The following is a 26,614-nucleotide window of genomic DNA, read 5'->3' on the forward strand; positions in this document are numbered from 1 at the left end:
GTGTTGTTATATGGTACAGATTACATATTATTATTGGTTCTGTAATAAAGTGCATTTATTATGAGAAAAGAAATGGAAAGGGGGAGAAAATGCATTTTACTCACAGATGTTGGAGACAGGAAGAAGCTTCAGTCTGTGTGAAGCCCAGTTTTCGTTCTCACAAAATCCGCGAAGATTGGCTGGAGGACGAGAGTCCATCCGGTCGCCCAGGCGTTCCATTGGCCAACGCGTCATCCTGACAGTCAGGAGGTGGGAGCTACCCCGCACATGCTCAGCTTCACCTCTCCCTTGGACATGCGCAGTCCCGGACGAGGCGAGAGGGTAAGGTCACCGAGCGGCTTCTCGCTCTGGCCGGAGCCGTCAGATGGTTGCCCGGTAACCTTGTCTCGAGGAGGTGCCAGCGGAGGGAGAACAATGGGTGGAGGCGGGCACCCGTGACCCCGTGACGCCCCTGCGCACTGGAACCCTATGACGTCACCGTGGAACAGAATGATTCCTATTGGTTGATGTAGGCTGGGCTATATTGTGGCGTCACAGCCCGGAAGTTGGACATTGAGCTTCCTCTTCTGTGCGAGGAAATCAATGTTTCCTTCTTTCCTCATTCGGGGGCGGGGACGACATTGGCGACTTGCAACAACTGAAGGGAAAGGAACTGAATCCAATCTGTATATTACACATTTTTTGTGTAGTAACTCATGAAGATTTTCAGTCTGTATCCAGGACAGGAAGCAGTGAGCATGGATCAGCACCTTCAGGAGAATTGGGAGGGTGAATATTAGATACAGCAGAGTGAGAATGGAGGGAGAGTGTGTGGGATGGAAATTTACAGTTTTTGCAGAATGAGAGAACAAGAATGTTCCAGAGAAACTAGATTTCTATTCTGTACTGACAGATAATTCTTGTAAATTGTTTTTACAGGATGTTAGAAGAGGAGGAATTACAGACAGAAATTTCAAACGACACATCTCGATCTGAGAGATTTAGATCTGACAGTCTAAATCTATACAAAATTTAGACTCCTTAAGAAACAAAAATCCAACAAAATTTTACTCAATTCCTTGGGACCTGAATATCATCAGCCTTTGAATCTAGAAGGAGAAAGGTTTCTCTCATCTCTCAGCTTCAAAAGATTTTAAACATCAGTTGGAAAAGCACCGAGACACACATACACACCTGAGTGAGAGTGTGTCAGAGCACTGACTGTGGAGAGAGCTTTAACCAGTTACACAGCCTGAAAAAACATCACACCATTCACAGCGGGGAGAGACCGTACATGTGTTCTGTGTGTGGTCAAGGCTTCAATTGTGCATTCTGTAGAGATACAAGGAGACCGAAAACATGGAGAAGCCTTGGCAATGTTTGGACTGTGGGAAGGGATACAGAGCCCCATGTTTGCTGGAAGCTCATCGACGCATTCACACAGGGGAGAAGCCATTCACCTGCTCTCAGTGTGAGAAGGGATTCACTCAGTTACCCCATCTGCAGAGACACCAGCAAATTCACACTGGGGAGAAGTCATTCACCTGCTCTCAGTGTGAGAAAAGATTCACTCAGTTATTCCATCTACAGAGACACCAGCGTGTTCACACTGGGGAGAGGCCGTTCACCTGCTCTCAGTGTGGGAAGGGATTCATTCAATTATGCAACCTGCAGTTACATCAGCGAGTTCACACTGGGGAGAGGCCATTCACCTGTTCTCAGTGTGAGAAGGGATTCACTCAGTTATCCAACCTGCAGAAACATCAGCGAGTTCACACTGGGAAGAGGCCATTCACCTGCTCTCAGTGTGGGAAGGGATTCACTGAGTTATTCAGCCTGCAGAAACATCAGCAAATTTGCATTGGGGAGAGGCCATTCATCTGCTCTCAGTGTGGGAAGGGATTCACTCGGTTATACAATCTACTGTCACACCAGCGAGTTCACACAGGGGAGAAGCCGTTCACCTGCTCTCAATGTGAGAAGGGATTCAGACATTCATCCACCCTGCGGAAACACCAGCGGATTCACACTGGGGAGAAGCCGTTCACCTGCTCTCAGTGTGGGGAGGGATTCAGACATTCATCCACCCTGCAGAGACACCAGCGGATTCACACTGGGACGAAGCCGTTCACCTGCTCTCAATGTGAGAAGTGAATCACTCTATTATCCATCAGAGACACCAGCTGATCCGATTGTAACCAACTTCACATAGGTCATACAGCACAGTAAAGGCCTTTCGGCCCCTCGAGGCTGCGCCAGTCCAAAACAACCACTTGCCTATTCTAATCCCATTTTCCAGTGCTTGGCCCATAGCCTGGACTTCACAAGTGCCTATCTAAATACTTCTTAAATGTCATGAGGGTCTCTGCCTCCACCACCCTTTCAGACAGCGTGTTCCAAACTCCCACCACCTTCTGGGTGAGAAAGGTTTTCCTCACATCCCCTCTAAACCTCCTGCCTCTTACCTTAAATCTATGCCCCCTGGTCACTGATCCCTATACCAAAGGGAGAAGTTTTTTCCTGTCTACTCTATCTATGCCCCTCATAATTGTGCTCATCATGTCCCCCTCAGTCTCCGCTGCTCCAAGGAAAACAATCCAAGTCTATCTCTTCGTAACTAAAACTCTCCAACCAGGAAACATCCTGGTAAATCTCCTCTGCACCCTTTCCAGTGCTATCCCATCCTTTCTATAATGTGGATTCCTGGCTTTGGTTACTTTCTGTACAGAATCTGCACGTTCTCCCCGTGACTGCGTGGGTTTCCTTCGGGTGCCCCGGTATCCACCCACAAGTCCCAAAAGACGTGCTGTTCGGTAATTTGGACATTCTGAATTCTCCCTCCGTGTACCCAAACAAGCCAGAATGTGGCGACTAGGGGCTTTTCACAGTAACTTTATTGCAGTGTTAATGTAAGCCTACTTGTGACAATAAAGATTATTATTATTATAAACTAGAATTGTGTGTTTGAATTTCTATCCTTGACTGACAGTGATGACTTTTGTCATCTCCTTTTACAGGACATTAGATTGGATGTTGAGTCAAGATCTGCCAGTCATCGTTGCATCAGGACCTGAATATCATTGGCCTTTGAATCGAGAAAATGTTTGTGCATTCTAAGCGTTTCAAAATATTTGAAACATCAGTATAACTGGAAAAACACCAAGATGCACATACCCGACATGAGAGTGTCCCAGTGCACTGACTGTAGAACGAGATTTTACCAGTTACACCGCCAGAAAAAACAGCATCCCAATCACAGCAGGGACAGACCGTACACGTGTTCTGTGTGCATGAGGCTTGGTTGTCCAACCTGGAGAGACACAGTCAGAGCCACACCATGGAGAAACCGTGGAAATGTGGTGACTATGGAAAGGGATTCAGATCCCCTTCTGTGCTGGAAATTCATCAAAGCAGTCACACTGGGGAGAGACCGTTCACCTGCTCCGAGTGTGAGAAGGGTTTCATTAATTCATTCAGCTTCCTGAAGCACTTGCAGCTTCACACTAGGAGAAGGCCGTTCACCTGTCCTGAGTGTGGGAAGGGATTCAGGCATTCATCAAATTTACTGATACACCAACATGTTCACACTGGGGAGAGGCCAGTCACCTGTCCTGAGTGTGATAAGGGATCCATTAATACATCCGGCTTGCTGACACACCGAAGAGTTCACACTGGGGAGAGGCCGTTCACTTGTTCTGAGTGTGGGAAGGGATTCAGTCATTCATCAAATTTACTGATACACCGACGGGTTCACACTGGGGAGAGGCTGTTCACCTGCACTGAGTGTGGGAAAGCATTCATTAATTCATCTCACCTGCGGAAGCACCAGCGAGTACACACTGCGGAGAGGCCATTCATCTGCTCGGAGTGTGGGAAGGGATTCACTCAGTAAGAAGCCTCAGCCCCTCTTCATATGGCAGGAACGGGCCCGTCCCAACACCACATTCAGGTCTGGAAACGTCTGAGTTGAGACTATCCTGACTGAGCTGAGAAAATTCAGAAAAGACATTAGTGACACCCTTGGGACAATGAAAAATTCAGTCTCAGAACTGGAACAAGCTGTCAGCGGTTTGGGAAAGAGGATAGTGGAGCCTGAGAACAGAATTAGTATGGTTTACGATAGTAACATTCACAGATACAGGCTCCTTTCTTATTTACACCAGAGAGACAGACGGTTAGAGGACAGATGTCAGAACCTCGAACATTTCATGAGATGGAACAACCTGTGAATTTATGAGGTGCCAGAAAACTCAGTAGGTGGGACATTATCCGCTGGGTCGAAAGCTTTCTCAAGAACCTGCTTAAACTCCCGATCGATTTCCCACTGCAACAAGAGTGGGCTCACAGATCACTGCAACAAAAGCCGTCAGATGCTAATTCACCCCAAGATTATTTGTGGTGAAATTTCTCAGCTCCAGATGAAAATGTTAAATTAATTGCATACTCTAAATTTTTTTTTTTTTTAATGTGAAAGGGTGACATAAACCCATTGAGAGAAAAAAGATGCTCTGTCAGTTGAAACATCTGAGCTGCAAAACTGCATTTTTACAAGAAACACATTTGTCAGACATAGACCACAGTAAGCTGGGCAGATCCTGGGCAAACCAGGGATTCTTATCCTCTCGTGCATCAGGCTAAATTGCACCTTAATTGGAAAAAATAATTATGTCCTCTAAATTTATATTTTAAAAAGCAAGCCCTGGCCTTGGTGGCGACATAAACAAATTTTATAAGACCGTTAAAGACATGCATCCACCTTTACTTCAGCAGGCCTATCGTCACTCATTAGAAACTGGATCATTGGCTCCTTCATGGAGAGATGCAATTATAACGGTCATTCATAAGGAGGGGAGAGACCCAACAGAGTGTGGGTCACATCGCCCCATATCATAACTTAATTGTATCCTGAAGGTTCTAACATCAATACTGGCCCATAGAGTAAACAGGATAATAACTGAGGTGTTAACGCCCAGACCAAACTGGGTGTTACACTGGAGACAATCTCCACAGGCTCCTTAACATCATGACTCATGTCCAAGGGAATGGAGTTGAGGCCATGATCTTATCTTTAGATGCTGAAAAGGCATTTGATCGAATATCATGGGTGTACCTATTTCAGACTTTACACCAGCCTGGAGTTTGGACTCAAGATCCTCTATTCAAATCCACGGGCTTCTGTTCGTGTGAACAGTCATATTGCTGAAGTCTTTGGGCTAGAGAGGGGAACAAGACCGGGTTGGTATCTGTCCCCCTCTTCTGTTCACTTATGTATAGAACCCTTAGCCCAAATGGTGAGAGACAAGACAGACAGAAAGGGGTTCTAGCTGGAGAGGAAAAGCACAAGTTGTCATTCTATGCTGATAACGTCCTGCTTTACTTATCAGATCCTGCAACATCCATATTTTCTATGAAAGAGAGTATTTAAAAGGTAGGCTGTGACTCGGGTTATAAAGTTAATGTTAAAAAGATTGAAGCAATGGTGGACAAATCCCAACCATATGGAGAAACAACGTGCCTTTAAATGGCACAGTCGGACACTAAATACCTCAGTATTCTTGTCCCACCAACAATCGATAGAATATATGGAGCAAATTACACTCGCATCGTTAACTGTATGAAGAGTGGGCTGGATGAGTGGCTGAGCCGACCACTCTCTCTGTCAGGACAGATTGAAGGTATTTGGATGAATGTCCTCCCCAGATTGTTGTCCCTGTTCCAGATGTTACCTGTTCAGATTCCTGAATCTGCATTCAATTTGTTACATTGTCTGATCTCCTGTTTTTGGGCAGCTCAACTATAATCTGTGACAGCTTGGTTAACAGACAGCGTAGACACACGGTGGCTGAACCTGGAGAAACCTGCGTCCCAACTTCCATTAACAGCACTGCCATTTCTGGGTAACAGCTTAAGGGATTGCAGAAGGAGTGAATGCCAGATTGACTAACAATATTTGGAAAGAAATTCAGAAATCATTCCATTTAACTGGTTCAATCTCGGCTCTGACCACCATTGGGTCTATAAAACATTTAATACTCTCCACGCACGATAAGGACTTTTTAAGAAATGGTCTGAATATTGCCTCACCTTCACCAGATATTTCAGCAGATACTCCAAAATCTTTTGAGCAGATCAGAGGGGAATTTGGCCGTCCAAATACTAACATTATTAGCATACGTACTGATACAACATTTTCTTTGCAAACATGAAGGGGGCAATTTCATGGATTTCATTTTGGGCATGTTTAACAGGATGGCTTCCAGCGCTTGCAGCGGTTGAACTGCAACAGGAGATAGCAGTGGAAGACTGGGATCAAACTTGTCCTGAGACCAATCTAGTCACCGACCCAAATATCCGGAGGGAATATAAATGGAAGCTCATTCCGTGCTACTTCAGAAGACCACATATTACTGTAAGAATTGGTTCCTCCTCTACAAGTAGTTACTGAAAAGACTGCAGGAAATCATTACTTCCACACATTCTGATTGTGGCCAAATTTGAGAGAGATTGGGATAAGATATTCAAAACATTGGCTGAGGTATTGCACATGGACATCCCACAGACCCTCCTCCAGCTGCTCTGTGAGGTACAATTCCAGAAGAGATGGAACGAAGAAAACAACACAATCTTTTACAGGTTTTGCTGTCATGAAGGGTGTTGTCCTCAAATAGCTGAAACCCATTCTACCAACCTGTGAAACTTGGTGATCCGAAGTCAGAGAGCGATTTGAGATGGACAGAATCCCACATGCATTCCACTCCCAGAGCCAAACATTATTTCAAAGGTGGCTGCCAGTAACGGGAATATTATTCACATGAACTAAACCACAGAGAGCACTCCCGCAACCAACCAAGCCCCACTCATTATATACATTTTATTTGCCTTTTTTTAAAACCGTGTTTTCCCATATATTTCCGTGGTCATTTTTCACTGGTGCTCTATGTAAGGAAACAACTTTTATACGGACCAGTTATTATCATCAAACTCTTGTTTATCTGCTGTATCAACACCTGTCTGTACGTGTAACTTGATTCTCAAAACTAAAAGTGTCTTTGTTATACTGTGTCTTTTATATTTCTGTCAACAATGCCAATGATTGATGTGGACAATTCAAACCATTTTAACCTTTTGTTTCTGTGTGCCGTGAGAAAATAAAAATAAAAGAGTTTTTCAAAAAGCACTCCATTGGTTGCAAAGGGCTTTGGGACGTCCTGTGGTTGTAGAAGGTGCTATAGAAATGAAAGTTTTTAAATTGAAGACTTCTGTCATCTGATCTTGTTATCTGGAACTTAATTGATTTCAGCCACCCCCAACTTACCATTTAATAAATTCACTTTGGGTCAGACAAGACTTTAACCAATTAAGGCAAAGGCAGAATTCTCTGGATGGTAAATTTTAAAAGAAGTTTATTAAATGAAAAAGGTTTACTGAACAACTTTAAGACATTGACTTTTACAACTTCATGTGGGTGATCAGTCTGTAGAAGCGTAACCCTCTCTGGCTCCATCTTTGACAGTAATTCTTGTGGAATTCAGCCTCCGGAGTCTGGCTCTTTCTATGACAGTAATTTCCTTGGAACTCGGCCTCGGGAATCTTCAGTACTTGGCCTGCAAGGAAGACCTTCGTAACCTCTACTTTTATCCCCAAAGTGACCATCTCCTCACGTCAGAGTTGGGCCTGTTGTAACATGACAATTAGTCAATTTGGTCACTGGATAGCCAAAGCATGAGAGGGGGAGATAGAACGGGAGGGGGGGCAACACATTCTAAGAGGAAGGAAAGGCAAACCATGGGGGGGGGGGGGGGAAAAGAGAGAGATAGGGAATAGAGGAGAGCCAGGGAGGTGGAGGTGGGGGGGGGGAGGCTGGGAAACATTAACCAACTTGACATCCACAGGAACAGAGAAAAAGGAGAACACAGGTGGAGGACGGGAGGGCCGGCTGAAGCAGCAGCGTGCACATGAAGACAACGGCGGCAAAATCCGACCGGGAGAGGCAACACCGGCACCAGACCCACTCGAGGATTGCCCTCCGGAAGTGCCTCGCCGGCACCAACGGGTGCCTACTTACATATATATAGATATATCATATCCTGTGTACGTAACGGCAAAATATACTCTGTTCAAAAATACAATAAAAAACATTTTAAAAATAATAATAATTTGGTAACTGGATTATTTTAATTGGATCCCCAATTACAGACACCACCTTCTCTCATTATCTCAGACAAGAATACAATAGAACTGTTTCTTATTATCCCTTTATCTGATTCTATACAATCCCTTATTCAGACAGTTTCAAATGTTGACACTAATCAGAGCTTGGAGGTCTCTCTTGCCCAAACATTTATCCTCATTGCACATCCTTTTTTATAATAAATTTAGAATATCCAATTCATTTTTTCCAATGAAGAGACAATTTAGCGTGGCAAATCCTCCTACCCTGCACATCTTTTGGGTTGTGGGGGTGAGACCCATGCAGACAGTGACCCGGAGCGGGGATTGAACCCGGGTCCTCGGCACCGTGAGGCAGTAGTGCTAACCACTGCACCACCATGCCACTCACTTCATTGCACATTCTTTACATACACAGCACATACACAGCAAATAAGGTTTTCTTTGTTTACAGCAAATAAAACTCAGTCTTTTACTATAATTACTGATTCATTAATTGTAGCTCAATTAAGGTCAGTACTTAATCATCAGTTACTGACAGGTAGCTAATTAGCTAATTAGTACAGTAATCTTTAATTAATACATTTGGTTACTACAAGATCCACTGATTCAAAAAGACAAGTTTGGACGGCAATAGCTTTCTTTCTTACTCATCGTGATCGGATTGAAGTATCAGCCTTATACTTTTACTTGATGCCAGATTGGACAAAACATAATATTGTGTAGCTGATCAAAATGATAAAATAAATTCTTAGTTTAAACAATTTCTGTTGCTATGCAGCTTATTCAAGCATTTAGGTTGATACAGTGTTACCTTTTGAAATAAAGTTCCTGTCACATAGTCGAGTTTAAAATGGCTTCCTTGACCTTGTTATGTATAATGTTCAGAGTCAGCATAGGCATAAGGGGTGGATTGGGCTCCTTCTGTGCTTTCTGAGCCGCATTTGCACTTAAAGAAAAGTGGTAAATACCAGGAATCCACTTCCTACGAGTGGATTTGAAGCAGAGACATTGGAATGTTTCCCAAAGGATGTTGGAGGGGCACCTGAGGGATACAAATGAAAAGGGACAGATCTATAGAGAGAAATTTCATCTGCTCCAGTCTCTCCAATTAACTGACGTTGCTCATCCCAGGTGCCATTCTCGTAAATCTCCTCTGCACCCTCTCTGAGAACTTCACATCTGTCCTAAAGTGTGGGGCCCCAAAATAAGATTCAATTTTTGAGGGTTAGAATTGTTCAATACATTAAACTTGTTTAGAACCAGGGTTAGATTACACAGGCAGTAAACATTTGTGATCGCCATTTAGAAAAAGGAAATCGAGCCCTTTGAGAAGGTGCAACAAAGATTCACAAAAATACTACGATCAGATGAAATGGGGCAGCAGTAGGCCATTCGAGGGGCCGGGTGGCCTACTGCTGCTCATAATTCGTGTCTTATCACATCCTTTAGAATAGATTGTAGCATTTTCCCTCCTACTGATGTCAGGCTAATGGGTCTGTGGTTCCCCGTTTTCTCTCTCCCTCCTTTAATATTGGGGTTACATTTACCACCTTCCAATCTGCAGGAACCATTCCAGAATCTATAGAATTTTGAATGAATGAAATGAAAAGAAAATCACTTATTGTCACAAGTAGGCTTCAAATGAAATTACTGTGAAAAGCTCCTAGTCGCCACATTCCGGCACCTGTTCAGGGAGGCTGGTACGGGAATTGAACCGTGCTGCTGACCTGCCTTGGTCTGCTTTAAAAGCCAGCTCTTTAGCCCTGTGCTAAATCAGCCCCATTTGTGATGATCACCAATGTATCCACGGTCTCTCCAGCGACCTCTTTCAACACTCTGGGATGTAGAGCAGCAGCTTTTGGGGATTTATTAACTTTCAGCCACATTAATGTCTCCATTACTATTTTTTCACCAATTCTAACCTCTTTCAGTCCCTTGTGCTCACTAGTCCCTTGGTTCCCTAGTGTTTTTGGGACAATTAATGTGTCTTCCTCCATGACGGCAGACACATTGTTTAGTTTCTCTGCCATTTCCTTATTCCCCATTATAAACTCTCCTCTCTCTGTCTGGAATGAACCCACATTGCTCTTTCCTAATCTTTTTCTTTTCACAGTCCTAGAGGAGCTTTTCCAGTCGGTTTTTATGTTTATCACCAGTTTGCTCTCATATTCTATTTTCTCTTTATCAGTTTCTTGGTCCTCCTTTGCTGAATTCTAAACAAGTTCCGAAATCTCAGACTTTTTATTTTTAAAGTTAGAGTCCCCAATTCACTTTTCCAATTAAGGGGCAATTTAGCTTGGCCAATCCTCCTACCCTGCACATCTTTGGGTTGTGGGGACGAATCCCACGGAAACACGGGAGAATGTGCAAACTCCACACAGATAGTGACCCAGAGCCGGTATCGAACCTGGGACCTCGGCGCCGTGAGGCAGCAGTGCTAACCACTGTGCCGCCGTGCTGCCCCTGAAACTTCAGACTTACTACTATTTTGTCCAGTTTATGGGTCCCTTCCTTTGATCAAAAGGAATCTTTAACTTTCTTGTAGCCACGTTTGCATCACTTTTCCTGTTTGATATTTGTTTCTGAAAGGAATCTATATTTGATCTAAATATTTGAATTTAAAGTCGCTAAAATTCCCAAAAGATCATCGGCTGCTCTCCCCTTTGAGAGAGAGAGATGACTGGTGGTGATTTAAACTGAGGGTCACCACACCTCAGTTGAGGGGCAATGTTGACAAGGCTGGGCCTTCATGGATAACCGAAGCCGCTAGGGGTGGTTGAAGCCACGCTGTTGGCATTGTGCTGCATCACGAACCGGCCGTCCAGCTAGCTGTGCTTACTGACCCCTTGGTAAATATGTAATAATTCCTTAAATATTAGCTACTGCCTATCTCTGAATGTACCATTTAATGTAGTTTCTCAGTGCACCTCAGACAACATGCCTCTCATACCGATAGTTTCCTTCTGTGAGAAACACCCAGATAAATTAGACAAAAGAACCCTGTAAACACCAAAGCCATCTTCATGGCAACATGGCATGCTTTGGGGGTTTCCAAACAGAAATGAGAAATAATTATCTTCGAACTTCCAGACCCCTTTCACTCTGTGATCCATGTGCAATTTGAAGCCAAAATCGCAACAAGGCCCAAAAAGCATCAGCCCACTGGAGGCAAATTAGTCAGACCGGTCAGTCCAGCAGAAAGAAAAGTTCCGACCATCCCCATTGTCCAACTGTTAGATGAACGAAATGCAGTCCTGGATGTAAATGAGAGCAGAAACAAAATCAGCAGAATCCAACCCCTGTAATCACTTGTGAACTTGTTGGTGTCTCCGCAGGTGCGATGAATCACAAAATCCCCTCCCACACTGAGAGCAGGTGAATGGTTTCTCCCCAGTGTGAACTCGTTGGTGTTTCTGCAGGTGGGATAACTGAGTAAATCCCTTCCCACACTGAGAGCAGGTGAATGGCTTTTCCCCAGTGTGAACTCGCTGGTGTCTCTGCAGAGTGGATGAATCACTGAACCCCTTCCCACACTGAGAGCAGGTGAACGGCTTTTCCCCAGTGTGAATTCGCTGATGTCTGTGCAGGTGGGATTGCAGAGTGAATCCGGTCCCACACTGAGAGCAGGTTAATGGATTCTCCCCAGCGTGAACCCGTTGGTGTGTCCACAGGCTGGATAACTGAGCAAATCTCTTCCTACATTGAGAGCAGGTGAATGGCTTCTCCCCAGTGTGAACTCGCTGGTGTTTCTGCAGATGGGATAACTGAGTGAATCGCTTCCCACACTGGGAGCAGGTGAATGGCTTTTCCCCAGTGTGAACTCGCTGGTGTCTCTGCAGAGTGGATGAATCACTGAACCCCTTCCCACACTGAGAGCAGGTGAACGGCTTTTCCCCAGTGTGAATTCGCTGATGTCTGTGCAGGTGGGATTGCAGAATGAATCCCGTCCCACATTGAAAGCAGGTGAATGGCCTCTCCCCGGTGTGACTGCGTCGATGAGCTTCCAGCACTGATGGTGCATTGTATCTCTTCTCACAATCCCCACATTTCCACGGTTTCTCCATGGTGCGCTTGCCCGAGTGTCTCTCCAGATTGGACAAGCAGTTGAAGCCTTTACCACTCACATGTGGATGATTTCTCCCCGCTGTGAATGGTACGATGACTATTCAGGCTGTGAAACCGGTTAAAGCTCTTTCCACACTCTCACTCAGCTGCCTGTGTGTCGCAGTGCTTTCCAGTCACACTGATGTCTGAAATATTTTGAAGCGGACAAACATTTCTCCTTCCAGATTATGAGGCTGTTGATCGTCACAAACCTAATAATCGAGTGACTCGAGTGAGATCTGGACTTTTGGTTTGAGATGTCTGTCTGTAATCCCTCCTTTTCTAATATCCTGCAAGTAGAATTCACAACAGACATCACATTTAGTACAGGGCAGAAATTCAGAACAGACAATTTAATTTCTATGAAACATTCTTTCCTCTCTCATTCCCCAAAAGCTGTAAATCTCCATCCCACACACTCTCCCTCCATTCTCATTCTGCTGTATCTAATATTTACCCTCCCAATTCTTCTTAAGGTGCTGATTCAGGCTGATCAATACATCCACGCTGACCACTTCATCTCTCGGACTGAGAGGTTCATAAGAAATAGGAGCTGCAGCAGGTGAGGGCTTTTGTGAGGTGACAGGTGAAGGAATTCCCATTGCTCCCGGCACAAGAAGTTCAAGATAGGGTGATCTCGGGTGTATGGGTCGGGGAGGGCAAGGTGTCGGAAATACACCAGGAGTTGAAAGAAGAGGGGGAAGCGCTGGCAGAAGAGTTGAAGGGTAAATGGGAGGAGGAGCTCGGGGAGGAGATCGAGGAAGGTCTGTGGGCTGATGCCCTAGGTAGGGTTAATTCCTCCTCCTCATGTGCCAGGCTCAGCCTGATACAATTTAAGGTGGTCCACAGAGCGCACTTGATGGGGGTGAGGTTGAGTAGATTCTTTGGGGTAGAGGACAGATGTGGAAGGTGCTCAGGGAGCCCGGCGAACCATGTCCATATGTTTTGGTCATGCCCGGCACTGGAGGGGTTCTGGAGAGGAGTGGCGGGAGCAATATCTCAGGTGGTGAAAGTCCAGGTCAAGCCAAGCTGGGGGCTAGCAATATTTGGAGTAGTGGACGAACCGGGAGTGCAGGAGGCGAAAGAGGCCGGCATTCTGGCCTTTGCGTCCCTAGTAGCCCGGCGAAGGATCTTGCTAATGTGGAAGGAGGCGAAGCCCCCCCAGCCCGGAGGCCCGGATAAATGATATGGCTGGGTTCATAAAGTTGGAGAGGATTAAGTTTGCCTTGAGAGGGTCTGCGCAGGGATTCTACAGGCGGTGGCAACCGTTCCTAGACTATCTCGCGGAGCGTTAGAGGAAGGTCGGTCAGCAGCAGCAGCAACCTTGGGGTGGGGGGGTGGAGGGGGGAGGAGGGGAGGGGACGTCTTGGGAGGGGGGGTGGGGGGGGGGGGAGAAGGGGGACTGCCAGGGTGGGTGGATGAGCAAGAGATAACATGAAGGGTTGGGGAAACTGGCACGTACGAATGAGGGCCAGTGTACAAAGCTGTGTAAATATATCATCTTGCCATGTATATATCTTGCTCTGCGCGATTTCTCGGGGTTTTTTTGTTACAAGGGAGGGGGGGGGTTTGTTTGTAAGGGAGAAAAATTGTGTTAAAAAACTTTAATAAATATATTTAAAAAAAAAAAAGAAATAGGAGCTGCAATCGGCTATTCATCCCTTCAGACCAGCTCAGCCATTCAATGAGATCATTGGCTGATCTACATAAGCACCATTTCCCCACAATGCCCTATATCCCTTGATATCTGTAATATCTAGAAACCCATCAATCTCTATCTTGCAAATCCTTAATGACTGAGGTTCCACACTCTTCTGGGGGAGAGAATTCTTAATTTTCCTGCCTATTCCCCAAAACCCTTGACTCCCTTGTCAATCAGAAATTGGTAGAACTCATCCTTGAAAATATTCAATTCCACTGATCCCAGTGGAAGAGAAATCCAGAGACAAACAACCCTCCGAGGAAAGAGATGACTGGAAATATATAATGTAGCTACAGTACAATATATGTATTTAAAAAAAATTAAATTCAGAGTACCCGATTAATTTTTTTCCAATCAAGGGCTAATTTAGCATGGTCAATTCACCTATCCTGCACATCTTTCTGGGTTTATGGGGGTGAGACCCACGCAGATGCGGGAGAATGTGCAAACTCCACATGGAAAGTGACCCGGGGCTGGGACCGAACCAGGGTCCCCAATGCTAACCACTGCACCACCATGCTGCCCTCTACAGTACAATATTACACAACTAGAAATAATATTAAATGTACTTTAGAACATAGAACATAGAACATAGAACAATACAGCGCAGTACAGGCCCTTCGGCCCACGATGTTGCACCGAAACAAAAGCCATCTAACCTACACTATGCCATTATCATCCATATGTTTATCCAATAAACTTTTAAATGCCCTCAATGTTGGCGAGTTCACTACTGTAGCAGGTAGGGCATTCCACGGCCTCACTACTCTTTGTGTAAAGAACCTACCTCTGACCTCTGTCCTATATCTATTACCCCTCAGTTTAAAGTTATGTCCCCTCGTGCCAGCCATATCCATCCGCGGGAGAAGGCTCTCACTGTCCACCCTATCCAACCCCCTGATCATTTTGTATGCCTCTATTAAGTCTCCTCTTAACCTTCTTCTCTCCAACGAAAACAACCTCAAGTCCATCAGCCTTTCCTCATAAGATTTTCCCTCCATACCAGGCAACATCCTGGTAAATCTCCTCTGCACCCGCTCCAAAGCCTCCACGTCCTTCCTATAATGCGGTGACCAGAACTGTACGCAATACTCCAAATGCGGCCGGACCAGAGTTCTGTACAGCTGCAACATGACCTCCCGACTCCGGAACTCAATCCCTCTACCAATAAAGGCCAACACTCCATAGGCCTTCTTCACAACCCTATCAACCTGGGTGGCAACTTTCAGGGATCTATGTACATGGACACCTAGATCCCTCTGCTCAGCCACACTTTCAAGAACTTTACCATTAGCCAAATATTCCGCATTCCTGTTATTCCTTCCAAAGTGAATCACCTCACACTTCTCTACATTAAACTCCATTTGCCACCTCTCAGCCCAGCTCTGCAGCTTATCTATATCCCTCTGTAACCTGCTACATCCTTCCACACTATCGACAACACCACCGACTTTAGTATCATCTGCAAATTTACTCACCCACCCTTCTGTGCCTTCCTCTAGGTCATTGATAAAAATGACAAACAGCAACGGCCCCAGAACAGATCCTTGTGGTACTCCACTTGTGACTGTACTCCATTCTGAACATTTCCCATCAACCACCACCCTCTGTCTTCTTTCAGCTAGCCAATTTCTGATCCACATCTCTAAATCACCCTTAATCCCCAGCCTCCGTATTTTTTGCAATAGCCTACCGTGGGGAACCTTATCAAACGCTTTGCTGAAATCCATATACACCACATCAACTGCTCTACCCTCGTCTACCTGTTCAGTCACCTTCTCAAAGAACTCAATAAGGTTTGTGAGGCATGACCTACCCTTCACAAAGCCATGCTGACTATCCCTGATCATATCATTCCTATCTAGATGATTATAAATCTTGTCCCTTATAATCCCCTCCAAGACTTTACCCACTACAGACGTGAGGCTCACCGGTCTATAGTTGCCGGGGTTGTCTCTGCTCCCCTTTTTGAACAAAGGGACCACATTTGCTGTCCTCCAGTCCTCTGGTACTATTCCTGTAGCCAATGATGACATAAAAATCAAAGCCAAAGGTCCAGCAATCTCTTCCCTGGCCTCCCATAGAATCCTAGGATAAATCCCATCAGGTCCCGGGGACTTATCTATTTTCAGCCTGTCCAGAATTGCCAACACCTCTTCCCTACGTACCTCAATGCCATCTATTCTATTAGCCTGGGGCTCAGCATTCTCCTCCACAACATTATCTTTTTCCTGAGTGAATACTGACGAAAAATATTCATTTAGTATCTCGCCTATCTCTTCAGACTCCACACACAATTTCCCATCCCTGTCCTTGACTGGTCCTACTCTTTCCCTAGTCATTCGCTTATTCCTGACATACCTATAGAAAGCTTTTGGGTTTTCCTTGATCCTTCCTGCCAAATACTTCTCATGTCCCCTCCTTGCTCGTCTTAGCTCTCTCTTTAGATCCTTCCTCGCTACCTTGTAACTATCCATCGCCCCAACCGAAACTTCACACTTCATCTTCACATAGGCCTCCTTCTTCCTCTTAACAAGAGATTCCACTTCCCTGGTAAACCACGGTTCCCTCACTCGACGCCTTCCTCCCTGTCTGACCGGTACATACTTATCAAGAACACGCAGTAGCTGATCCTTGAACAAGCCCCACTTATCCAGTGTGCCCAACACTTGCAGCCTACTTCTCCACCTTATGCCCCCCAAGTCACGTCTAATGGCATCATAATTGCCCTTCCCCCAGCTATAAATCTTGCCCTGCGGTGTATACTTATCCCTTTCCATCATTAACGTAAACGTCACCGAATTGTGGTCACTGTCCCCAAAGTGCTCTCCTACCTCCAAATCCAACACCTGGCCTGGTTCATTACCCAAAACCAAATCCAACGTGGCCTCGCCTCTTGTTGGCCTGTCAACATATTGTTTCAGGAAACCCTCCTGCACACACTGTACAAAAAACGACCCATCTATTGTACTCGAACTATATCTTTTCCAGTCAATATTTGGAAAGTTAAAGTCTCCCATAATAACTACCCTGTTACTTTCGCTCATATCCAGAATCATCTTCGCCATCCTTTCCTCTACATCCCTAGAACTATTAGGAGGCCTATAAAAAACTCCCAACAGGGTGACCTCTCCTTTCCTGTTTCTAACTTCAGCCAATACTACCTCGGAAGAAGAGTCCCCATCTAGCATCCTCTCCGCCACCGTAATACTGCTCTTGACTAGCAGCGCCACACCTCCCCCTCTTTTGCCTCCTTCTCTGAGCTTACTAAAACACCTAAACCCCGGAACCTGCAACATCCATTCCTGTCCCTGCTCTATCCATGTCTCCGAAATGGCCACAACATCGAAGTCCCAGGTACCAACCCACGCTGCCAGTTCCCCTACCTTGTTTCGTATACTCCTGGCATTGAAGTAGACACACTTCAAACCACCTACCTGAACGCTGGCCCCCTCCTGCGACGTCAAATCTGTGCTCCTGACCTCTATACTCTCATTCTCCCTTACCCTAAAACTACAATCCAGGTTCCCATGCCCCTGCTGCATTAGTTTAAACCCCCCCAAAGAGCACTAACAAATCTCCCCCCCAGGATATTTGTGCCCCTCAGGTTCAGATGTAGACCATCCTGTCTGTAGAGGTCCCACCTTCCCCAGAAAGAGCCCCAGTTATCCAAAAATCTGAAACCCTCCCGCCTGCACCATCCCTGTAGCCACGTGTTTAAATGCTCTCTCTCCCTATTCCTCATCTCACTATCACGTGGCACGGGCAACAACCCAGAGATAACAACTCTGTTTGTTCTAGTTCTGAGCTTCCATCCTAGCTCCCTGAAAGCCTGCCTGACATCCTTGTCCCCTTTCCTACCTATGTCGTTGGTGCCAATGTGGACCACGACTTGGGGCTGCTCCCCCTCCCCCCTAAGGACCCGGAAAACACGATCCGAGACATCACGTACCCTTGCACCTGGGAGGCAACATACCAAACGTGAGTCTCTCACGCTCCCACAAAATCTCCTATCTGTGCCCCTGACTATAGAGTCCCCAATTACTAATGCTCTGCTCCTCTCCCCCCTTCCCTTCTGAGCAACAGGGACAGACTCCGTGCCAGAGGCCCGTACCCCATGGCTTACCCCTGGTAAGTCGTCCCCCCCACAAGTATCCAAAGCGGTATACTTGTTTCTCAGGGGAACGACCGCAGGGGATCCCTGCACTGACTGTTTTTTCCCAGTCCCTCTTACAGTTACCCACCTATCTCCAATCTTTGGTGTAACTAATTCCCTGAAGCTGCTATCTATGACCCCTTCTGCCTCCCGAATGATCCGAAGTTCTTCCAACTCCAGCTCCAGTTCCCTAACTCGGTCTTGGAGGAGCTGGAGATGGCAGCACTTCCTGCAGGTAAAATCAGCAGGGACACTAACTGCATCCCTCACCTCAAACATCCTGCAGGAGGAACATTGTACTCCCTTCCCTGCCATTCCTCTAACTTTCTACCAAGATCTAGCTAACAACTAAATTAAATTTTTATAAAAAATAATAATAATATAATAAAAATATGGTACTTACCTCAGACCAATGGGTTTTATTATTAGGTTAGAGGAGGAGGGCGGGTGGGAGACACTACACGTGTAGTGTCTCGGGTTTCCTCTCCACCAGAATTTATTGGTGAGGGTCTTCCCAGACGTCCGCGGGTCGACTTCCTGATCCCGCCTAAAAAACTAATTTAAAGAAAAGAGAAAAAGTCTCAGCTCCTGCTGAAACTGACTCACCAGCTGCTCTCACGCCGCCGAAATCGACTGGCCTGCCCCTGCAAAGAGAAGTGCTTTTAAAGGTTGACTTACCTCCCAGCACCCTCCTTCCGCAATGCTCCCGCTGAAACTGACTAACCAGCTGCTCTCACCCACCGAAATCGACTGGCCTGCCCCTGCAAAGAGAAGTGCTTTTAAAGGTTGACTTACCTCCCAGCACCCTCCTTCCGCAATGCTCCCGCTGAAACTGACTAACCAGCTGCTCTCACGCCACCGAAATCGACTGGCCTGCCCCTGCAAAGAGAAGTGCTTTTAAAGGTTGACTTACCTCCCAGCACCCTCCTTCCGCAATGCTCCCGCTGAAACTGACTAACCAGCTGCTCTCACGCCACCGAAATCGACTGGCCTGCCCCTGCAAAGAGAAGTGCTTTTAAAGGTTGACTTACCTCCCAGCACCCTCCTTCCGCAATGCTCCCGCTGAAACTGACTAACCAGCTGCTCTCACGCCGCCGAAATCGACTGGCCTGCCCCTGCAAAGAGAAGTGCTTTTAAAGGTTGACTTACCTCCCAGCACCCTCCTTCCGCAATGCTCCCGCTGAAACTGACTAACCAGCTGCTCTCACCCACCGAAATCGACTGGCCTGCCCCTGCAAAGAGAAGTGCTTTTAAAGGTTGACTTACCTCCCAGCACCCTCCTTCCGCAATGCTCCCGCTGAAACTGACTAACCAGCTGCTCTCACGCCGCCGAAATCGACTGGCCTGCCCCTGCAAAGAGAAGTGCTTTTAAAGGTTGACTTACCTCCCAGCACCCTCCTTCCGCAATGCTCCCGCTGAAACTGACTAACCAGCTGCTCTCACGCCACCGAAATCGACTGGCCTGCCCCTGCAAAGAGAAGTGCTTTTAAAGGTTGACTTACCTCCCAGCACCCTCCTTCCGCAATGCTCCCGCTGAAACTGACTAACCAGCTGCTCTCACGCCACCGAAATCGACTGGCCTGCCCCTGCAAAGAGAAGTGCTTTTAAAGGTTGACTTACCTCCCAGCACCCTCCTTCCGCAATGCTCCCGCTGAAACTGACTAACCAGCTGCTCTCACCCACCGAAATCGACTGGCCTGCCCCTGCAAAGAGAAGTGCTTTTAAAGGTTGACTTACCTCCCAGCACCCTCCTTCCGCAATGCTCCCGCTGAAACTGACTAACCAGCTGCTCTCACGCCGCCGAAATCGACTGGCCTGCCCCTGCAAAGAGAAGTGCTTTTAAAGGTTGACTTACCTCCCAGCACCCTCCTTCCGCAATGCTCCCGCTGAAACTGACTAACCAGCTGCTCTCACGCCACCGAAATCGACTGGCCTGCCCCTGCAAAGAGAAGTGCTTTTAAAGGTTGACTTACCTCCCAGCACCCTCCTTCCGCAATGCTCCCGCTGAAACTGACTAACCAGCTGCTCTCACGCCACCGAAATCGACTGGCCTGCCCCTGCAAAGAGAAGTGCTTTTAAAGGTTGACTTACCTCCCAGCACCCTCCTTCCGCAATGCTCCCGCTGAAACTGACTAACCAGCTGCTCTCACGCCGCCGAAATCGACTGGCCTGCCCCTGCAAAGAGAAGTGCTTTTAAAGGTTGACTTACCTCCCAGCACCCTCCTTCCGCAATGCTCCCGCTGAAACTGACTAACCAGCTGCTCTCACCCACCGAAATCGACTGGCCTGCCCCTGCAAAGAGAAGTGCTTTTAAAGGTTGACTTACCTCCCAGCACCCTCCTTCCGCAATGCTCCCGCTGAAACTGACTAACCAGCTGCTCTCACGCCACCGAAATCGACTGGCCTGCCCCTGCAAAGAGAAGTGCTTTTAAAGGTTGACTTACCTCCCAGCACCCTCCTTCCGCAATGCTCCCGCTGAAACTGACTAACCAGCTGCTCTCACGCCGCCGAAATCGACTGGCCTGCCCCTGCAAAGAGAAGTGCTTTTAAAGGTTGACTTACCTCCCAGCACCCTCCTTCCGCAATGCTCCCGCTGAAACTGACTAACCAGCTGCTCTCACGCCACCGAAATCGACTGGCCTGCCCCTGCAAAGAGAAGTGCTTTTAAAGGTTGACTTACCTCCCAGCACCCTCCTTCCGCAATGCTCCCGCTGAAACTGACTAACCAGCTGCTCTCACGCCGCCGAAATCGACTGGCCTGCCCCTGCAAAGAGAAGTGCTTTTAAAGGTTGACTTACCTCCCAGCACCCTCCTTCCGCAATGCTCCCGCTGAAACTGACTAACCAGCTGCTCTCACGCCACCGAAATCGACTGGCCTGCCCCTGCAAAGAGAAGTGCTTTTAAAGGTTGACTTACCTCCCAGCACCCTCCTTCCGCAATGCTCCCGCTGAAACTGACTAACCAGCTGCTCTCACCCACCGAAATCGACTGGCCTGCCCCTGCAAAGAGAAGTGCTTTTAAAGGTTGACTTACCTCCCAGCACCCTCCTTCCGCAATGCTCCCGCTGAAACTGACTAACCAGCTGCTCTCACGCCACCGAAATCGACTGGCCTGCCCCTGCAAAGAGAAGTGCTTTTAAAGGTTGACTTACCTCCCAGCACCCTCCTTCCGCAATGCTCCCGCTGAAACTGACTAACCAGCTGCTCTCACGCCGCCGAAATCGACTGGCCTGCCCCTGCAAAGAGAAGTGCTTTTAAAGGTTGACTTACCTCCCAGCACCCTCCTTCCGCAATGCTCCCGCTGAAACTGACTAACCAGCTGCTCTCACGCCACCGAAATCGACTGGCCTGCCCCTGCAAAGAGAAGTGCTTTTAAAGGTTGACTTACCTCCCAGCACCCTCCTTCCGCAATGCTCCCGCTGAAACTGACTAACCAGCTGCTCTCACGCCGCCGAAATCGACTGGCCTGCCCCTGCAAAGAGAAGTGCTTTTAAAGGTTGACTTACCTCCCAGCACCCTCCTTCCGCAATGCTCCCGCTGAAACTGACTAACCAGCTGCTCTCACGCCACCGAAATCGACTGGCCTGCCCCTGCAAAGAGAAGTGCTTTTAAAGGTTGACTTACCTCCCAGCACCCTCCTTCCGCAATGCTCCCGCTGAAACTGACTAACCAGCTGCTCTCACGCCGCCGAAATCGACTGGCCTGCCCCTGCAAAGAGAAGTGCTTTTAAAGGTTGACTTACCTCCCAGCACCCTCCTTCCGCAATGCTCCCGCTGAAACTGACTAACCAGCTGCTCTCACGCCACCGAAATCGACTGGCCTGCCCCTGCAAAGAGAAGTGCTTTTAAAGGTTGACTTACCTCCCAGCACCCTCCTTCCGCAATGCTCCCGCTGAAACTGACTAACCAGCTGCTCTCACGCCACCGAAATCGACTGGCCTGCCCCTGCAAAGAGAAGTGCTTTTAAAGGTTGACTTACCTCCCAGCACCCTCCTTCCGCAATGCTCCCGCTGAAACTGACTAACCAGCTGCTCTCACGCCGCCGAAATCGACTGGCCTGCCCCTGCAAAGAGAAGTGCTTTTAAAGGTTGACTTACCTCCCAGCACCCTCCTTCCGCAATGCTCCCGCTGAAACTGACTAACCAGCTGCTCTCACGCCGCCGAAATCGACTGGCCTGCCCCTGCAAAGAGAAGTGCTTTTAAAGGTTGACTTACCTCCCAGCACCCTCCTTCCGCAATGCTCCCGCTGAAACTGACTAACCAGCTGCTCTCACGCCACCGAAATCGACTGGCCTGCCCCTGCAAAGAGAAGTGCTTTTAAAGGTTGACTTACCTCCCAGCACCCTCCTTCCGCAATGCTCCCGCTGAAACTGACTAACCAGCTGCTCTCACGCCGCCGAAATCGACTGGCCTGCCCCTGCAAAGAGAAGTGCTTTTAAAGGTTGACTTACCTCCCAGCACCCTCCTTCCGCAATGCTCCCGCTGAAACTGACTAACCAGCTGCTCTCACGCCACCGAAATCGACTGGCCTGCCCCTGCAAAGAGAAGTGCTTTTAAAGGTTGACTTACCTCCCAGCACCCTCCTTCCGCAATGCTCCCGCTGAAACTGACTAACCAGCTGCTCTCACGCCGCCGAAATCGACTGGCCTGCCCCTGCAAAGAGAAGTGCTTTTAAAGGTTGACTTACCTCCCAGCACCCTCCTTCCGCAATGCTCCCGCTGAAACTGACTAACCAGCTGCTCTCACGCCACCGAAATCGACTGGATTCTGACTTTATTACAGAACCATCAATATATCGAATCTGTATTATTTCACACTAGGCATATCTCTGTCCGATATTAATTTACTGACCCTTTAAATGTCAGCCATCTCCTGGGGAAACCAGCCCTTTAATTGTGAACATTGGGAAAGAGACCATCCTTTTAACCAGACAAATAAATGTATCAAGCTGAGGGAGCAAAGGATGTCAATGTCTTTAAGAGAGAGAGAGAGAGAGAGAGACCTGGGCCAAGCTTTCCAGAGTCTGCACCCTCCCTGGATTCACTTCCTTTCCCTTCAGTTGCTGCAAGTTACCAAGTAAAGGTCAGAATGAGAAAAGAAATGAAAAGGGAGAGAAAATAAAGTGTGTTACTCACAGATGTTTGGAGACAGGAGACAGTTTCCGTCTGTGAAGCTCAATTTTCATTCATACAAATCCGGCGCACTGATTGACTGGAGAACCAGAGTCCTTCCGGTCCTCCAATTTTTCCCATTGGTCAACACCTCAGCAGGAAGATCAGGGTGTTGACTCTTCTCCGCACATGCGCAGCTGCCCCTCACTCTTGCACATGCGCAGTCCCGGGCCGTCTACCCACGCGGCGGATAGAGCCTTTCTCCAGTGCGGGGAATTGTGGGAGCCGCGGCCGCAATTACTCATGTGGAGCCCAGTCTCCAAACTCCTGGGACTGGGTTCAAGAGTGGGGCAGCGGGAGGGAGCAGTGACCCAACCCTGACACACAGTCACTGGATTTGTTTGTGACGTCTCCCTTTGCAGAACAGTTTGTTAACTTCAGGTGTAAAGATTTAGTCACCTGGGTGACATATTGGGGAGGGAATAGGTGTGAATGAAACTGAACCCGAGAGTCAGCACCTTCAGGGGAGGAGAATTGGGGGAAAAGCAGGAGGAGGATAGTGGGATGAAGTAGTGTTACAACCAGTAGGGAGGAGGTAGAGATTGGGGACACAGATTTATTGTTTGAGACAAAGAGTGATTCTGCTGTTGTTGCTGTACCAAATCTTATTGATGCTGAAGGTTGGGGCTTATTTTTGCTGATGTTAGAGACGCCTGTAACTGAGATGGAGTTTAAAATTCTGGATTTAGGACAAATGAACCAAATTTGAATTGCACACCCTGTGTCATGTCCTTCCTGTAGTTCAGTTGGGTCTGCTGATTGCTGGGTGATCAGTGTCTTTTTAAGAACTGCTGTTTGTGATCTCTCCACATTCATTCAGGGACTCTCAGCTGAAATTATTTTACAATAAAACAGTTCACTTTCAGCATCGCCCCCAAACAAATCCATTGGTGTGAAATCAACAATTCCAATCTGATTGAAATGACATAGAATGGACATCAAATAAACATGCCATAAGGTCCACCTGGTCTGTGATGGTTTTGATGCTCCACATATGTTTCCTCCCAGTCTTCTTCACCTTCACCGTCAGTCAGGGCTCAGCGGATAACACTCCTGCCTCTCAGTTCCAAAGGTTCTGGGTTCATTTCTCAATCAGGACTGGAGAACAAAACCACGGCTGTCCTCTAGTGCAGTGCTGAGGGAGTGCTGCTCTTTTGGAGGTGCCATCTTTCAAATGATGTGTGAAACTGTGGTCCCATTTTCCTCCTTTGGTGAATATAAAATATCCCACATCATTCTTTTTGAAGAAGAGCAGGGGAGTTATCCCAGGTGTCCTGGTCAATATATATCCCTCAATAAACATCACTAAAACAGATCATTATTATCCTATTGCTGTTTGTTAACTGTCAATAGGTTGTAGGGAGACTACAAACAGATACAAACAGGTTAAGTGAGTGGGCAACAATTTGCAGGATGGAATATAATGTGGGGAAGCTTGACTGTGTTCACTTTGGCAAGAAGAATAGAGAAACACAATTCTATTTAAATGGAGAGCGATTTCAATACTCAGTGTTACAGAGGGATCTGGGTGTCCTGGTACAGGAATCACAAAATGTTAACATGAAGGTACATTAAGTGATTAGGAAAACAACTGGAATATTAATGTTTCCCACAAGGGGAATGAAAGTTACAGCTGTGCAGGGCCTTGGTGAGACCACATCTGGAATATTGTGCACTAATTCTTCACTTTGTTTGAAACACAAAGATATAATTGTGTTCGCAGCAGTTCAGAGAAGGCTCACTCGACTCATTCTCAGGATGAAGGGCTTCTCTTATGCAGAAAGGTGGAACATGTTAGGTCCTTAGTCACTTATAGAAACTTTTACAATCCTGAGGTGATTTAATAGGGTGGAAATTAGGAAGATGTTTCCAAATATGAGAGAGACTAGAACTAGGGGATACAGTTTATCAATATGAGATCCACCATTCAGATGGAGATTGAGGAAAATGTTTTTCTCACAGAGGGTGTTTAGTCTGGAATTCTCTTCATCAGAGAGCAGTGGGGCTGGGTCATTGAATATAGTCAAGGCAGAGTTTGACAGATTATTGACAGAGGAGACAAGGGTTATGGGGGTGAGACAGGAAAGTCTCAGCCAGAGTAGCAATAATCTTATAGAATTGGGCAGCAGGTTCAAAGAGCTGAAGGGCATTCTCCTGTTCCTGTGTTCTTATCTTGTTTTGCCTAAATTTGCTGCCACGTTTCCTACACAATAGTGACTACACCTCAGAAAGTACATCATTAGCTGGAAAGTGCATTGAGAAATCCAGTGGCCCTGAAAGCTGTTATACAAGTCTAAAGCTACATTAGAGTATCTGACACTTAAAGGGAGATGCTATTGAATATATTTAATCACTGAGCATATGTACAGTACAAATTATTAATTACAAAAATGTGTTATAATGAGGTGAAGTCTAACAGCCAATTATGATAAAGTGGCTGACTCCAACTATTCTCCATGGAATCACCACTCTTTTTAGTGACTACAATGTACTGACATCACCAAACCTAAACACGTAGAGCTTCCAGACTCATCGACCCCCAAACAGGCTGAATGTGCCCTGGTGCCAAAAGTGGGGAGTCACAGGAACAGCTAACAGAGGAGCCAGAGAGAACCCATTTGGGGAGCCAAAGAGAAACCATTTGGGTCCAGAACATTGTAAATATCCTTTTACTCTGGCTGTCTTTGAGCCTCAACTCATTTTCTGCTTTTTATAACCATGTTCAGTTTCATTAATAAACTTTTATCAGAAAACATATTTGATTTTTGTTGACTTTTCTTGATTAGACTGATGCACATTAAGGATAGCGGGTAAGAGGGAGTGACAGACTCTTTAACAGAAAGTGAGCCACTCTAAGGCAGTGTTTTTCAAACGTTTTTACTGAGTACCCATTTTTGCCAACCGGTCGACCTTCGCGACCCACGTCAGCCAATCTTTGCGAGCCACATCGGCTGACCTATGTGACCCTCACTGGCCAACCTTCGTGACCCACCATTTTCACTGACCTTTAATGTGACAGGTGAGTCTGCTTGCTCCTCACAATCTCACTTGCTTTGTTATTCAATGTTACGTTCCTGACAATGACTTCAGCTGATGATTTAAGATCTCACTGCATCCATTGAAAAAAATAAAGACATTTATCCTCAAACTCGCCATGTTTCGTCGTCAAATGTCTTTGAAGTTTTGAGGGTTTTAAACTTTCATTTCCCAGTGCTTCCCTGCATTTTACACACTTTGAATCCTGATTTCCAGTGGTACAATGAATAACGCATCCCCCAAGTAATCGTCTTTATGCTGCTTTGTTCCTGTTCACAGCTTCTTCTTCATGGGTT

General features: G+C 46.8%; 2 protein-coding genes across 3 annotated transcripts in view; one reads left to right on the forward strand and one right to left on the reverse strand.

The window, feature by feature from the left end:
- Nucleotides 1–26,614, reverse strand: part of LOC140417946 (uncharacterized) — a gene marked incomplete at its 5' end in the record, with an annotated part of 73,810 nt that overhangs the window by 41,600 nt on the left and 5,596 nt on the right. Inside the window, one exon of the mRNA XM_072501379.1 lies at nucleotides 11,460–12,059. Within this exon, the coding sequence (XP_072357480.1) occupies nucleotides 11,460–12,059 (600 nt within the window). The remainder of the gene's footprint in view (nucleotides 1–11,459; nucleotides 12,060–26,614) is intronic.
- Nucleotides 227–2,929, forward strand: LOC140419884 (uncharacterized). 2 transcript variants are annotated; one of them, XM_072503928.1, is made up of 2 exons: nucleotides 227–321; nucleotides 919–2,929. In XM_072503928.1, exon 2 carries the CDS (start codon nucleotides 1,274–1,276, stop codon nucleotides 2,189–2,191), a length of 918 nt encoding a protein of 305 aa, XP_072360029.1. In that variant the 5' UTR covers nucleotides 227–321; nucleotides 919–1,273; the 3' UTR covers nucleotides 2,192–2,929. The 2 variants fall into 2 exon arrangements, with proteins under 2 accessions (XP_072360029.1, XP_072360030.1); XM_072503929.1 differs by lacking the exon at nucleotides 227–321 and adding an exon at nucleotides 402–768.

The sequence above is a fragment of the Scyliorhinus torazame genome, chromosome 5 (assembly GCF_047496885.1).
Source record: "Scyliorhinus torazame isolate Kashiwa2021f chromosome 5, sScyTor2.1, whole genome shotgun sequence".
In the NCBI taxonomy this organism is placed as follows: Eukaryota; Metazoa; Chordata; class Chondrichthyes; order Carcharhiniformes; family Scyliorhinidae; genus Scyliorhinus; species Scyliorhinus torazame.